Source organism: Perna viridis, chromosome 6 (genome assembly GCF_037379345.1).
Source record: "Perna viridis isolate PV_CMFRI_1.1 ecotype Kerala chromosome 6, ASM3737934v1, whole genome shotgun sequence".
In the NCBI taxonomy this organism is placed as follows: Eukaryota; Metazoa; Mollusca; class Bivalvia; order Mytilida; family Mytilidae; genus Perna; species Perna viridis.
The window spans coordinates 29582478-29599400 of NC_142450.1; the positions used below are offsets into that span (position 1 = coordinate 29582478).

Here is a 16923-nt window from a genome sequence, read left to right on the forward strand (position 1 = left end):
TGTAAATAGCTGCTGCCTGTATGTTTCTGGATAGCAGTGTCACCAAATTGACTTGCCTTCGCCATGTCGTTGAGTTCTGCCATCAGGTCAAATTGCATGTGGTAAGCTCCCCACGACTTTTTGCAGTTGTGACATGGAACTTCGGTATGGCGACTATTAACTTGCCGTCTGGTGTTACTTCTGGTTCGTAATTGCCGATTTCCCTTATACTTTTTTAGTTGCAAGAATGGAAATTGATTCCCGGAATCTTTTTGTTGGCTCATATTTCTATATGCTACCATGTTAGCTGCTCTGATTAAAACTGGGTTCAGTCGAAGAAAGATTATTTTCTATGTACATCGAGCTATACGGCTGTGGTTGGCTAATCCTGACAGTGCTGTTTTCTGTTTGTATTGGGCTGTATGGTTACGCTAAGGTAATACTTGTACTTGCAAGGTTGCTTTATTTGTTCTGTTGATCATGTTGATTATTAGTATCTGACCTCAAAACTTTTGGAAGTGTTGAACACATAGTGATAGGTGTTGTAGTGCTCAAAGTGGTGGTTGACTGGCTTAAATTTCTTCCTGTTGTTGGTGTGTTTGTAAAACTGACGGGATTGTGCCCTTTATCGTCTCGCATGATGATTTCTGAGATAACCTTTCTTCTTTAAGTTTCTCAATCTCTATTTTAAATACTTTTAAATTCCTTCATTGATTTCAGTTCAGTTCTTACCTCAAAATCAATATCAAATGACTCTCGTTTTCATTTAACTTATAATTGTTTTGATATAAAGTTGTGACATTAACTGCCTATATAGGGACTAAAAAAAAATTTTTTTTCTCAGTGTCTGCTGTTTCTAAATTCATGGGACATCAAGTAAATTTTGAGTTATCTCTCCTTCATTATTCATTGAATTTCTAGCATAGTCAGTATCGGCTATTGTGCTTGCATATAATGCCCTACTAAAAGTCACACCTGCTGTTGGACCCGGCTGGGAATCATTACATGATTTGGGCACACTGTAGAATGAAGACGCAGCAGTAATTATCTCCCCTTGTGTGTCCATTAAATTCCAATTTAGGGTAGGAAAGTGGTAAAATTATCTGCCTTTTTGCTAGAATTTGCTATAGATCGACCTGCTGATGACCCATGTGCATAAATGGGCATACAATTACAGATAGGTATTGATGTAATTACCCCGGGTAGTAATTCTGAACCTATTTTGGGATATTGGGCCTTGAAAACGTGATGCTCTACTAAAATTCATACCAAAATGACTTGACTGCGACTCGTAAAATAAACTTGGACTACTGGTATTTGTGAGAATTGAATTGGTTATCTCACCTTTATTACTAGGACAGGCAGGGTTGGGATATGAAAGCAATGATTAATTCCACAGATTGTACTTATGCATTCTTAATATCTGACGCCAATGTAACTTTATACTAGTATGTCACTATGAATAGGTATATGACTCAGAATATTAATATGTATGTAACAGTATATGTACGTCAACTATGTTGAAACTTATTTACTCCGTTTAATCAATATGACAAATTGTAATTAAGAAATGAATATTTTATTGATAAGTTTTTTTCCCTAAATTACTCACCAAACCTGACTGCTGTTTGTTTTTTCATTCTTTGGTGAATATCTTCTTCTTTTTAAATTATTTGATTTTTACTGCTGCCATCAGTTTTGTAAATGTGTATCCTTTCAAATTATGTATGTGTTTTCTCAATCTTGAAACCGCAAATAACGGCATAAAATGCCAAAATGAGTATGGCTTCCATCAATAATTCAGTACTTACCGCTCTGATACCGGCAGTCCTAGTAGTGGTCAAAATAAAAAAAAATCGGTAATAAACCTAACTTACAATAAACCAGTTTTTTTAATATGATTGTGAAGAATCTCCTTGCTGTGTCCGACAGATCTCAGATTGCGACTAGGTGGGAGATCTGGTTTGCATTTCTAGTCATTGTGATGACAATTCATTCACCTGTTGAAAAATTGTTTTGCCAACGTACTGCATACCTCATTGGCACTGGAGAAGGTATATGGTGTTTTCGATTTGCAAATCACGTTCCAAAAATGACATATTCGTTTTCTGTCCATTATCTTTTAAATGTGTGTATGCAGTATCTAGACACAGGTCTAACATCTTTTATCTCTTCATGGTTCACACTGATCCGTTTTATTTTATTTTGGCTTAGATGGAATATCTGCTATCACCAGGGCATCTTTTAGACTCATAGGTCTACGGAATGGCAGAACAGGTACCTCTTTGGAGAGCTTAAGATGTTTTGAACGGCTACCCAATTCGAATGAAGTAGCTGCGTGAGGTTCCTAAAGGCTGAATGGTACGTCAGCACAAAAGGAACCCTTTTGTACTTTTTCTTCGGTTTGTACATGTACTCGAGAAGATCATTTCGGCATGGTGTTCCTGGCAGGTTCAAATCACCTATCTATGTCCGCTTGTTTGTAGCCGTTTATATTAGATAAACGTTCGATAATTTCTAACAAAATTTTGAGATTTGCATGTGGTATTTTGAATCCAGATTTATGGACCAAATGTTTCAACAGGAGAATTTTGTAAAAAGTCGTCATGAAACAATATCCTTTTTATGATTAAATAATGAAATCAAATGATTTCAAATATTTGGCATAATTCTTACATTAGGTTTCATTTTGTTATGTTTTTCAAGTTATGAATAAATTGCGAAAATAGTTTTGTTGGCAAAGTAAGCATACAATTTACACAATTAAGATGTGAAATATTCTTTTCATTGTGACCTTTACCACCAACTAGCTTATATAGGCTGTTATGACCAATATCAATTGACATTAGCAATAAGTATGTACAATGGTGACGTAGGCTCTGAATCTGGAATGTCAATTAATGTCTCTACCCTATTTTCTTAAAATAAACAAAAATGCAAAAATGAATGTCACATTGTACCTTACATCAATTTACCTATAAATCGATGAATTAAAAATTAATGATTGGTATTCGATCTAGACTATAAAATACTACATATTTTTAATTTTATCTCTTCTGTTTCACTTAAGGTACATAATATCAATTCACAAATAAGGGTCAGATAAGTGGTAGAAAAATGTTCTATAAAAGTATGATTGGAGGTTTGAATATATTTCTTTTCAACTTCAAATATTTTATTGAATAACAGGCTATGCCACTGCACATCCTCTCCCAACTTTGCAAGATGGAAAATAATGTACAATTTTATATACTTATCGAAAATTCGGCTATTAACACAATTTGAAAAAAAACTTGTAGGAGAATAAGTATGGAGGCAGAATAGAACATACAGAATAATCAAAGCTCAAGTTATTTGCTAAATATGAAAAAAAAGTTGTGCCACTATTATACAAGAAGTATTAAGAAATAGAGAATATATGTTAGTTTAATATATTCCGTCATTTTTTTAATTACTTGATATTTGCTACTATATTAAAACAAATATAAACAGAGGTAGAAAAAAAATAGGTAATATTACTAAGAGTAATCAAGAGAACCAGGGTTATAGCGGTAATCAAAAGAAAGTAATCCAGGGACAAAGACCAGACATGGAAAACAGACATACACAACAAAGGACATAAGGAAACTAAAATCATACATACAAAGTAACAAAAGCAAATGAGCAACTCGGACTCCACTAATATCTGAGAGAATGGACCAGGTGGACATGTAGGGTAAGCGTCCTCTGCTTTTCTAGAAACACTCACCGAGTAGCCTGGTGTAGACAAACGAGGAAAGGAAAACTATGACCCGTTGAATAAATCAGTTTTCATGGTGCAGATGGATACACCGTAATGATCAGCGAGTTCATGATGATGACCATAAAACCTCTGTAGTGATGACTTCAATCTTGTAGCAACATAACCCTGTTCCAGAAGCCTATTTACCAGAGTTCTAGCGTAGAAAATAATGAATAGTATTGCAAAAGTAGAAAAAATAGATAGTATTGCTAAAGTAGAATAAACAAAATAGTATTGCTAACGTAAAAAAGTATAAATAGTATTGCTAAAGTAAAATAAAAAATAGCTAGTATTGCTCAAGTAAAACAAAAAATAAATAATATTGCTAAAGAAGAAAAAAATGCTAAAGTAGAATATAAATAGATAGTATTGCTAAAGAAGAATAAACAATAAAAAGCATCGCTAATGTAGAATAAAAAATAAAAAAAGTATTGCTAAAAAAGCATTTGGTGTGGAGCTTGTCGCTCGGGAGAGCATTAAATCGAAAATTATCGGCAGATATGATCAAAGTATAATGCAATGTATACTATTAGGTAATGGTTGGTATGTAGGCCTGCCATACACTATTAAACATTATCTCTTGCGTTGATATACTTCATTACTACATTTTATATTTCATTTCTCTCGATTTCACTTATTTGAATATAACGAGTACATGTAAAAGAAGTTCTGTGATCCCTAATCTTCTTTACAATTATGAAAGGATGTCAGATCAGAAATACCTGTCCCTTTTGAAAAATTATATAGACAATACTTCTTAAATTTACCATGAGTTATTGACATTTCCCTTTGTAACTAATTTAAAATCTTGTAATAATAGCAAACACTAAGGTTCAAAATACAAGTGAGTCTAAATCATGTAAATAACTCCCAGCAGTTCATTTGTTTTATTCGTATTTAGCGACTTGGTGTGTATATTAAATAAAAAGTTTTAAAAAGTAATTCATATCTTGTTTCTTATTACGAAAAAGTATATTTATATAGTCTCATTCATGTATTGCTGTGATGTTGTTTCGTGGCGTCCGGAAGTACTTACTTGTGTATGATACAAGAATAAGCTTTAAAAAAAAACCGACTTCATTTTAAATTTTACATCAGCAATAACGAGGAAAATTTGTTACATTTCCAGTCCAAGTATTCGTTTATTTACAAAAGCTTTGTGTTTAGTACCAAGAGATTTTGTCCACTAAATTTCAGTCAAAGATAAGTCATTTTGTTTTTCTGTCACAGCTAGATGATTGATTGATTGATTGTTGGGGTTTAACGTCCGAGCAGCAATATTTCAGCTATATTCAGACGATGAACATGAAATGGATGATAAAATGAACATGAAATGATGATGAAATGAAAAATGGGATGGGACACAAGGACAGTAGGGTCGACAAATTTTGATTGCCACTAGAAGAAGGAAGAGATGGGTAAGGTCGGGCAATTTAGCCTCCTGTGGCGGAGCGCAGTGGTTCCTACTCCTATCGAATACCACAGCAGGGTTCTTTAACGTGCGAGGAACAACGTGGCATCTTTCCCAACACGATGCACCACTATGGTTTGCGGTCAGGTTTTCCGTATTATAGCCTGACAACCCCAGCATGTAACACACCAGGGGCACCCCCCCCCATTCCTCCACCCGGGGCACACATCCCAGCCGCTCTGTGGGCAGAAAGCCTAGCCCCCGGCTAGGTTTCTGAGCACTATTTAGTCGCCTTTTGCGACAAGCTTAGCGCTGCTGCAGGCCTATTCTTTTGACACCCGGACCTGCACGGGGCCACAGCTAGATGAGAGTTACTTGTAGGACAAATATCAAAGCATAACATTATCAACAATAGATGAAACATCTTGACATTCGCCAGATTTAAAACAGTCCTGCGTTATTATCACTTTTCTTTTCATTCCGATTTGAGAATCATCAAAGTGTCAGTTTATGAATTTTAATCAGCAATGTTTTATTTCACGTTTGCAGATAAGATCGTATGGGAAACTTTTATATTTTACAAAATGCAAAGACACCGATTATATACATTAATTTCACTAAACTGTACACATGCTTCATGGGGTAACCTCTCATCAAAAGGAAAATCTAAATCCAAAATTAATTATTTTGAAGTACTTAAAACAAAACTATATTGAAATAGAAAGCCAAAATCCATCATTGAGAGGTTCTACTAGTGCAATACAATATAATTATTTGCCATATACTGTTTACCTGCTTTAAAACAATACATGACCACTAAATTTCTGTTTTGACTGTAAAATGTTTTACAAAATGCACGAGCAGTTCTTTCATATGTCTAATTAAATTGATGAAACGAAAATGGAAATTTGAATGGCACATGCAATATAATGTTTATCATTGTTTCAATATTAGTATGATCTTCATATCTAGAATTTATCTCAGGGTTTAGCGTTTCTTTTTATTTAAGATGATATTTGTTTCCTACGTCCGATAATAAAAGAATATATTAAAATACTCGCTTTCTTTCACGACAAACATGACAAAATGTCCGCTCAACAGAACATTTGAGGGATTAAGATTCGGACGATAATTAGGGGATATCGGCCGGATGATGAAAATAGACACACACACACTCGCACACACAAAACAAAGCACAAAAGCACTTTTGATAACCAAAACATACACATAGAAACAAAAGCAAACGAGCGACCCGGACTTCTTCCAGGAGGCATGGAAGGTGCACCGGTACCGCCTTTATCCACGTTTTTCTAGAAACAATCGTTCTTGAAATGTCGCGTCTGGGGTAGACGACTATGCCAAAAGTTGAATTAATTCGTACTCATGGTGCAGATGGATACACCATAACCACTCAAGACCATTAAACGTCTGTAATGATGGCAACTTAATCCTGTTCCAGTAGTCTAATGGTACAAAATGTCCGCGTAGTTTCGGCAAATCCAGCATAGTGTACATGTGTTGTGATATGAAAATTAGTAGTGTATTTTATCTCAAATTCAATCTAATTAAAAGCCAATCTCGCAGCTCCCGGTTTTCTGCTTAGTTCCGTGTGCCATAACCCAGCCATGAAGCGTAATGTAATGTATCTTATGTGAAGAATGTGGTAACAGTACATGTATTGTTACTGATAGTAATTTTTACTATCACCTTCAATAATAATCATTGGATGCAATGTGTCTTACGCACAAAAGCAATGTTGTTCAGGGTTTTTTTTCTACTGGTTCAACAACATTCTTGTCAAGTATAGCAAACAATGTGTTGGCTACATTTGGGTCTTTTAAAATTAATGTAGTATTGGTATTCATTGACCTTATAACTGGACTCCCATATGTTTCAAGATTAAAGACCTTTCAACTTTCACCCACTCTGACAGCACATCAAACTTTTCTTGTTCCTGTTTAATCCATTTTATGGCATAGTCCTTGACAGCATACATATGAAATTAAAAGTTATAATAACAGGTTCACTGTTAGCAAGGACTTTGTAGGAAGATTCGTTTGTCTACGATGTCTATATCTCCCGTAATGACGCGACCGGAAGGACCATATTTGAATGAAGGATTTTGTCAAGAAGTTATGTGGTTAAGACTTGAGTTTCTGCAATACCCGTTTGTAGTTGAAACTTTTGGATGCAATAGGTTAAGGATCAGAATATGCAATAATCTAGATTTGTCTGTGAAATACGGAGTAATTTTGTTCGTGACTGTTTTATTATGCAAAATGTTACCAAAATTAATGGCATCTGTACCTTTTTTTATAAACGCTAGGAGTAAAAGAAATGTACGCTTCTCTTCATCTTGACCTTTTAACAAGAACTAATTCAAAAGCCTGGGATGACCAATATCAAGAATAATGGCTACAAGTCTGTATCAAGATGAGGCAGGCACTGAAACTGGAGTGTAATGGATTGTCTTTGTAAAGAGAGTGTAGCAAATGAGAGATATAGAGAGTTTAATCGTAACGTAATTAAGTCCGAGGGGTTTTTGTATAAAGAGAAGATATCTCAAGTGATGTATTGTGGCGATGGCCATCACTCCTTATCTGTCTTGGATTTTGTACAATCTGCATCAATAATTTCCCCTCAGTCAATGTTCCAGTCTGTGTCCATACTTGCGTTTTTTAAAAATAGTATTAAATTTAGCTTTTATTTTGTCGATGCATATACCTTTAAGACTGCTTTACATATAACGTAACTGTGCAGGTCATTTTATATAGGATATTCTAATAATTATATATAGAATGTTTATTTTTAGTAGAGTACTTGGAAAGATTTAAATGAACAATACATGTGTGATATTATAGTATATTAATCGCTTATTCCGTAAAAGGAATTTTCACGTAAGTGTAAACTATCGATGTTTTGTCATATTCTTATTGTTATTTGTTATGAATTTCAATTCCTTTAACGGGGTTGCACTTATTCAGTTTAGAACATTGTATGTTACTTCGTACGTAAATTTATCAAAAACAAATGGCGGCGTTGAGCAGTTTTGGTTAATATATTTGTGCAATCAGAGGATACAACTCAGAATATGGTGAGTGTACCAAGCATGTAACGAACATTTATTATGTGTGTAAGGTGAGGTGTATACCAACGCTTATGGCATTTTGGTTTCTAATGAAATTGAATTTCAAGTTGTTCTATTTTTGGTCAATGTCACATTTAGCTCCCTTTGTTCAGGCTAAAACTTCCTACCCATATTTTTTATGCGACCATCTTCATTGTAATATAATCTATACCTTTTGTTATCTTTACTTTTATTTTATTATATGCTTTATGTCTTTTAAACCATTTTACAAAACATTTTGAACCAACTAATTAAAAATATTTAAAATAAGAAATGCATAATCTGGTATGGGGAAGTCAGTTCACAAAAATAGTCAAGACAGATCATTTAAAAAAATCCCGTCGACCTTTGAATTGATGAACTGAAATCTTGTTTATCTTCAATTGACCTTAGGAAACAGAAAGAATTTTTTTTTCATATGCATCAATTTAAAAAATTAATAAATCATTTTAACGGAAGTCAATCAAAAATTCAGGAAATGGATATTGTTGTGTAATACAACAAGCGCAAAATAAATTCATCGAAACTTCACTACGACATGTTTTAATTGATATTGATCATGAGATTAAAACAATTAGTTATGACATATTTCATACTAGAACTAATTATATAATTTAGAATTTTATTTCTTAAATTTAACATTTTCGTGCTTAAGACCTTTTTATGTTTGTACGTCTCTATTTGGTATATCCCTAGAATACTTTGACACATATTTGAACAAATTAATGTGGGAAGATTCAGAATACGTTTTACGATGAAGTGTTGAAACCTCTTTAGTACAGAAACATCATTAAACCTCATTTTGGACCACATTTTGCAGCCATATAACAGTTTTATATAAATTTATAAGTACAGACGGATTTGTAGTTTTAGCTGATACTCCGTCCAAAGTAAAGTATGGGTTATTCCCTTCCTACATGCATTCTGTGATCTATCAATCGATTTGAATTTTGAGTTAATGTCAATCCGTAAGTGAGCATAACTTTCTGCGAAAGGTATAAGTTCTTCACCTATATGCAATGAAAACCGCATCAATCCTTTAGACAAACTATTGTAAATTGCATTATATTCGATTTACTTGCATTAAAACTAAATCTCTAACGTTTAGAGTACTCATAACAGATATCAAGCATCATTTGCAGATGCACAGGAGATGTGCTAATACAAGCTATATCGTCTGCAAACGTGGGGCACAACTGGTCAAGTTGAACATGCTACTATTTCGACATACATTGTCTAACTCACATATAAGGTCATTTATAAATAAAACATAAAATAAACTGATAAAACACCCCCTTGACGAATTCCGTCATCTACGGAGAAAAAGTCAGATTTACATTGATTACAACAATTACTGCATTCTTTGTATCAGTATAGCGGTCATTAATTAAAGACCATATTTTCCTTTAAGCACCCAATTTATGCAATTTAAACATAAGACCCCTTCTACAGACAGTATCAAATGCCTCACGGCTATCACGGAAAGCTATATACACATTGCTAGACATTTCTGTATTGTGATATATTGATTCATGTAAGTCGAAAGAAGCAGTGGTTGTTGTCTTTTTCAAAACTGTTTCTTAGTATTTCGTTATAGCAACTGTCAACCTGTTCTTTATGATCTTGTTTGAACAGTAGATTTTCACTATGTATGTACATTTCACTATAAAAGTCTGAGAACGCATTAGCCACCGATTCAGGTGAATTACATGCTACATTATTATACACTCTTTCTGGATATATTATATTTACAGTAGGTTTAAATTGTTTAATTAGCTTCCAGAACAACCGAATTTCACATTCAGATGCATTGTTTATGTCATCCTTAGTTTTCTGGACATAAGATTCTAAACCCTTCAATCTCAGTTTCCGCTATAGGTTACAGACCACCAATTCAACCAATGAGCATTTGGAACGTACGCAAAAATAGTCCTACGCAGAAATTTCCCCTGTTCCTCATAGTGCTGTGAAAAAAGTTCTCGTCTTATTTAAAAACTTTAAAATGTTTCTGAAAGGAAAAACATTTCTGTACATTTTATAGGAAGCCTAATCTCCATAATGATTTCTAAATATACCACTATCTTGTGAAAACACTGGGATTTCCCATGCTATTTATAGACACTTTACTTCCGGTGACCAGTACTGCACTGAAAGTCTTCTAACCCCACATGCCATTCTGAGGATTGTGAGCTGACATATGTAGAATCATGCTGATATATAGTCCTCTGTAGGTTAAAGTTAAGGTAAAGTCAAGAGAAGCCATTGAATATTGTGCATAGAAGCCTATGGGAAGTGGAATTAGTGGTTTTTAGCCTATATAGATGACGTTTTATCTTTAAACAATCCTAATTTCGGTGATTTGATACATCGCATCTACCCAAAAGAACTTGAGATAAAGGATACTACAGACACTGTGAAATCAGCCTCATATCTTGACCTACACTTAGAAATGGTAAAAGAAAACTATTGACCAAATTTTACGACAAACGTGATGCCTTTTCATACAGAATTGTCAACTTTCCTTTCTTCTGTGGCAACATCCCATGGAGTGTTCATATCACAACTCATACGTTATGCCAGAGCTTACCGAAACTAGGCAGACTTTTTGTATCGCGCTAGAACTCTAACAAATAGGTTTCTGGAACAGGGTTATGTTGCTACAAGATTGAAGTCATTACTACAGATGTTTTATGGTCGTCATCATGAACTCGTGGATTGTCATGATGTATCCATCAGCACCATGAAAACTGATTTATTCAACGGGTCATAGTTTACCTTTCCTCTGGCTACCCCGGACTTCACTTTTTATTAGCAACTCGGCGGGTGTTTCTAGAAAAGCAGAGGACGCTTACCCTACCGGTGCACCTGGTCCATGCTCCCAGTTTTTTGTGCAGTCCATGTTGCTCATTTACTTTTGTTACTTTGTATGTATGATTTTAGTTACTTTATGTTCTTTGGTGTGTATGTCTGTTTTCCATGTTTAGTCTTTGTCCCTGGATTACATTCTTTTGATTACAGCTATAACCTTGGTTCCCTTGATTACTCATTCGAGAGCTGCCTGCTGAGTGTATCTAAAGGCATTTTTCCCCGCTTATAATTGCGGTAAGACTCATGATTCATTCCTCTAGGTTGCCCATTTTGAACCAAAATTTGTGCATAGCGCGTTCTAGTTCATTGGAACTTTTTTTACATTCGCAGTCCAATATGTTTTTTTATGGGGATTATACTTACACTTTGGAATATTCTCCCCGTGCAGGTCCGGGTGTTAAAAGAATAGGCCTGCAGCAGCACTAAGCTTATCGTAAAAGGCGACTAAACAGTGCTCAGAATCCTAGCCGGGGGCTAGGGCGCTCTGCCCACAGAGTAACTGGGATGTGTGCCCAGGTGGTGGAATGGGGTACCCCTGGCGTGTTACATGCTGGGGTTGTCAGGCTATAATACGGAAAACCTGACCGCAAACCATAGTGGTGCACCGTGTTGGGAAAGATGCCACGTTCCTCGCACGTTAAAGAACCCTACTGTGGTATTCTCCCGGAGTAGGAACCATAGGGCTCCGCCACAGGAGGGTAAATTTCCCGACCCTACCCACCTCTCCCTATTTCCAGTGGCAATAAAAAATTATTGACCTCATTTTCCTTGTGTCCCATCCCTTTTTCATTTCATCATCATTTCATGTTCATTTTCTCATCTATTTCATGTTCATCGTCTGAATATAGCTGAAATATTGCTGCTCGGACGTTAAACCCCAACAAACAAACAAACAAAATCTGCTGAATCCATTATAATAGATTCATGTTTTTGATAAATCTCGAGCTCATCAATGTCACTCAAGTCACTCAAACCATTGTTCATATTGTCAGTAATAGGCTTCTGGATGCTATTCTGATGGTCCTGTATATGTTATTCATTTACTCGGTGCCACGCTGGAGGTTTATGAAATGGTGAAATCATAGTGTGGGGATTTTGTTTTAATTTAAATGTGACAAATATAGGGAGATGGTCTGAGGTGGAACTTTTATATTTATATTATCCCTGTAAAATTCAATATTTTCGTAAGAACGTAAAGAAACACCAAAAATAAAGATAAACCGAACTGAATGATTTCTTATCTCAATGCCAACAATTCTATAAGAATTCGTATCATATATTTCTTTAATTCTAGATTGAAGAGATGATTTTTATAGAATGCATATACCCCCTTTACCATGAAAAGCCTCATAATTTTGGGCTATTTTGTATGATTTTCTATACAATTATAACCAGATTCATTGCTTGACAGCTACGATAGAGATTTCGGTTTCAGTTTGTGTTCCAAAATTACAAAAATGTCACATTTGTTTTACCAATCAAGTCATTCCACAAACTGCAGAGGACATAACTCCTCTGACATTCCACGAGACAATCTTTAAATCATAACTACCGTCTAATAGCATAAAAAGTACAAGTATTATAAACATGATGTTTTTTTATAAATGTTAGCAACGTTAATAATGATAATAATTTTTTTTTTAATTCCCTGGTTCACTAGGGAAACCTTCATACCACTTTCTCTTTCTTGCGACAATACACTCCATTAGGCCAGAACACTCTTGTTACAACAAGCCATGCATCGTGCAATTTCTTTGTCGAATAGTCTAATATATGTAGCGTGTACCCCTGTTTTCTCTAAATAATGAATGATTGCGTCTCGTGAAGACTTCGGATCTATTCCTGCTAAGTAATAGCGAGAGGTTTTCTGTCTTTAGACGCCACAGTACTCGCTTTCATCATAATTGCTATTATTATGCTCATTTGATGTAATTGGGATTGTACCGCTCGTAACACGCACTGGCATTGTATGAACAGTTTCATTTTTCGTAATCGCGTTACCAGCATCAACTGATACCGTAATTCACTTTATGCGAGGTATTAATACTGGACTTCGTGTTTTGATCGTCGTGAACACTAGTCATGTTTGACGGACCCAGTGAGGCTCAATCAGGGAAACCTTTTTCGGTATATGATTTCATACAATGTCATTTACTTTTTTCTGCAATGCATTAAGAAGTTTATTATGACGGTCAACTTCAGTTTAACAAGCGGACGCTAATTTAATTTCTACGAGAATATTCCATCCATTTTACAATTTCCAAGTTTTCTATATGTTTTGTAGTAGAAACCGATTCTTCCTTCAGCCAATTACTTTACAACTAGTTTTCCATGCTCTGCTTAAAAATTAGCATTATAATATACTCGCTAAAGTTGGTATATTGTAAATCTCTAATTAACCATCATGAGTGGAGAAATTATGTATATTAATTATGTAAATAATCTATTATATATACATTCATATATATATATATATATATATATATATATATATATATATGAGAGAGAAAAAACAACCTGCAAAAGGTAATTATTTTATCTTTTTAGGCAGCCATGGAAAGCATCCCTAATTCTATTATCTGCTCAAGCTGCACCAATTATTCAGATGTCAATCAGCCAGCAAGACAGTGGTGTCAGGATTGTGGAGAAGGTCTATGTGACTATTGTAGACAAACAGATGGGGATTTACATGATACCCACAAAATTGTTGAAATAGAAGAATACCTAAAAGTGCCAGTATTCATTCGGTCGTTTGAGAAACACTGTCTTGAGCACAAGCTAGAATACACAAAATTCTGTTCTATTCACGACAAGCCATTGTGCAAGACTTGTGTTCAAATGTTTCACTTGAAATGTAATAGCATTCATGACATCGCAAATGTTCTTAAAAACGAAAGCAGATTAGACACATTCCAAAGTTCTTATATTGACGCTAACAGTACTTTGTTTGCTTTACTTGAGGCTACTAGCCTTGCCAGCGACAATATTGAATCTTTCAAAAGTCAATGCACTGCCATTGAGAAGTCTGTACGAAAAACAGGTGAGAAAATAAAGAAACATATTGATTCTCTTACAAACGCTATGCTCGAAAAATTAGAAACCACGAAACATTCTACTCTAGATGGAATGGAATGCGTATTAGAAAGATTAAAATTAAAAACAAAACCTCTCAAAGAATTTGTAAACAATACTACTGCTATTAAGGCATTTGCATCCAAGTTTCAGACATTTATGTGTACAAGGGAAATATCAAAACTATTATACGACGCTAATGTTTTTCTCGAATCATTAGACAATGAGAGAAAACTTGACAGTATCAATCTTTCCTATGAAGAAGAAAGCAAAATAACAGCAATTCAAAAATTAGGAGCTCTTGGCATGGTGAAAATGCACACCAATCCGTTACCGAAACAAATTTCGTTTTTGAAAAAGTTTTCAATGACACCACAAAACTATACAGGGCATTGTTTACTAGAAAACGGGAGAATGATATTTACTGATTACAACAATGACAGGTTATGTTTTTATACTGAAGAAGGGACACATTTTTGTACATACAACTTAAATGGCCCAGAAGCTTTTGATATATGCGCGATTGCTGACAACCGAATTGCCATTTCCGGTGGTCGATCTGGAATTTCAATTTTCAAAATTGAAAACTCGACAGTGTCTTTAGAACGAACTTGGAAAGATCCGTCTTGGCTTTTTGGAATATCTGAAAACAGATCAAAGCTTTTTACCTGCTCAGAAAAGAACGGAATCAAAAGCCTAGATTTGAAAACATGTGAGCTATCGCTTGAAATTGAAGACAAAAACGTCTGTGAGGATTCGTATGTCGCTGCAAGATCGGACACAATAGTTTACACTGTTCCAAAACATAACAAAGTTATTATCTACAATTTACAATTCAGATCGAAGAAAGAATTTGAAGATGACTATTTGCTTTGTGCTCCGAAAGGCGTAGCTATTGATGAACAAATGAATATTTTTGTCGGAGGATCTGATAGCTATAATGTGGTGGTCATTTCTAAGGATTGTCAGAGCTATAAACAAATACTTGAAAAGAAAGATGGCTTCACAGAACCTGTATCGATCCACTTCTGTGAGAAAACAAAACAAATAATTATCTTAGACGTAAACTCATGTGTGAAATTCTATTCAGTTATCTATTAAAAGGATTCTTGCATATTTCTTTTCATGTAACAGGGTCGGTTGATAAAGGTAACCGGAAAGGTTCTTTTTTTATTCATCATATATATAACATAGTTCTGAAACAATAAATATGAAAAAATTAAATTTAAAGACAATCATGAAGGTGGTTCACATAGTATTCGATCACTTGATCACAATCACAATAAGTAATATAATAAAGAACTCAATACACACCACCATGGAATGTTCTTAATTTCAAAAGGTCACATGTACTTTTAACTTAACACACAGTTATCAAAAATATGCAAAACTACTTGTAATCTAACATTCACTATAGTTCAATATTTGATTGGTACAAATGATAAAGAACAAATGAAACATCTTTCTTTAAAATAATGCAATAATCAATATAGTAGCAATGAAGACAAATGACGTTAGAATTGGAACACACATTCAAGGGGAGTTATCTTAGAAATTCCTTTAACAGTTAAAGAAAATAAATACAAATAGCTAAGGCTTAAAAATTTGTGGAATGAGCTATGTTATGCTCGAGTGAACCAGACACTCAGTTTAGTTAAAACATCTGAGTAAATCTGAAAACAATACATGATAGATCAATACTTGTTCCCGTGAAATCAATAATCAACTATACAAGTATTATAATCAATATTTGTGTAGATTCGAGGATATATTTATGATTCACATCGATTACTCAAGCAAATACACTATGTAAAATGAAATGGATTTATTGTACAACTACCTTGTACATTATTTGCACCGTAAATATGCGCATTTCGTACTTCACAATTACAGGATCAAAAGGATCAGAAAATGCGTTATAAAAATGTGGCGATAATATGTGAAAATGAAATGATCTTTCATGTATCACTCATACGCCGCTCTTGTTAACATTCAAGGATCGTGCAAAAAGAATTCTGCGTAGAAAGATAGAAAATGTCCCTTATTCCCTTAATCATACAATTAGAGTGTTAAAAGAAGTGAAAATAACTTACAGAGTCATTATGTCTGCAATGGTTATTAACTGTACATCAGTTCATGAAAATGAAAACTGGCAAGAATTGTACCATACAAAAAAACTTGTATCAATCACATCGACCCCGAACACTACTCTCAATTCAGAACCAAAAACTGCGCCAAATCATGACGGAATTTCCAATAACCAATCAAAACCAAAGATCAATTATGACGTGTACTTTTCAATATGGTCTATTTCAAATAAGGCTTTACTAAAGCTTTATTTTATTAATTCATCAAATACAACAATATTAGAATTTTACAATACAAAGTAAATACACATATAACATAATATATGGGTAAAATTTGACACTACTACATTCCTATATTGAAAAACAGTTTAAGATATAACTTCATGTTTAATAACAACAAGTTTGTAATTGCATAGGATTATTACATGTATTATATGGTACTCTGACAGTACTTATATTTTTCATGGGGTACCAATATTCGTGAATTTTGTAGTTGTCTCAAACTACAAAAATAAATTTGTGGCGCAATACGTATTTTACGTTTATTTATACTGTGGAAAATTTCAAACCACGAATTCAAGAATCCAACGATTGTCTA

General features: G+C 34.2%; 1 protein-coding gene across 1 annotated transcript; it reads left to right on the plus strand.

The window, feature by feature from the left end:
• The first annotated feature begins 7952 nt into the window (after positions 1-7952).
• On the plus strand, positions 7953-15339 carry LOC148614463 (uncharacterized). The gene is made up of 2 exons (XM_088586251.1): positions 7953-8068; positions 13714-15339. The coding sequence occupies exon 2, from the start codon at positions 13720-13722 to the stop codon at positions 15337-15339; it is 1620 nt and encodes a 539-aa protein (XP_088442377.1). The 5' UTR covers positions 7953-8068; positions 13714-13719.
• The last annotated feature ends 1584 nt before the right edge of the window (positions 15340-16923 follow it).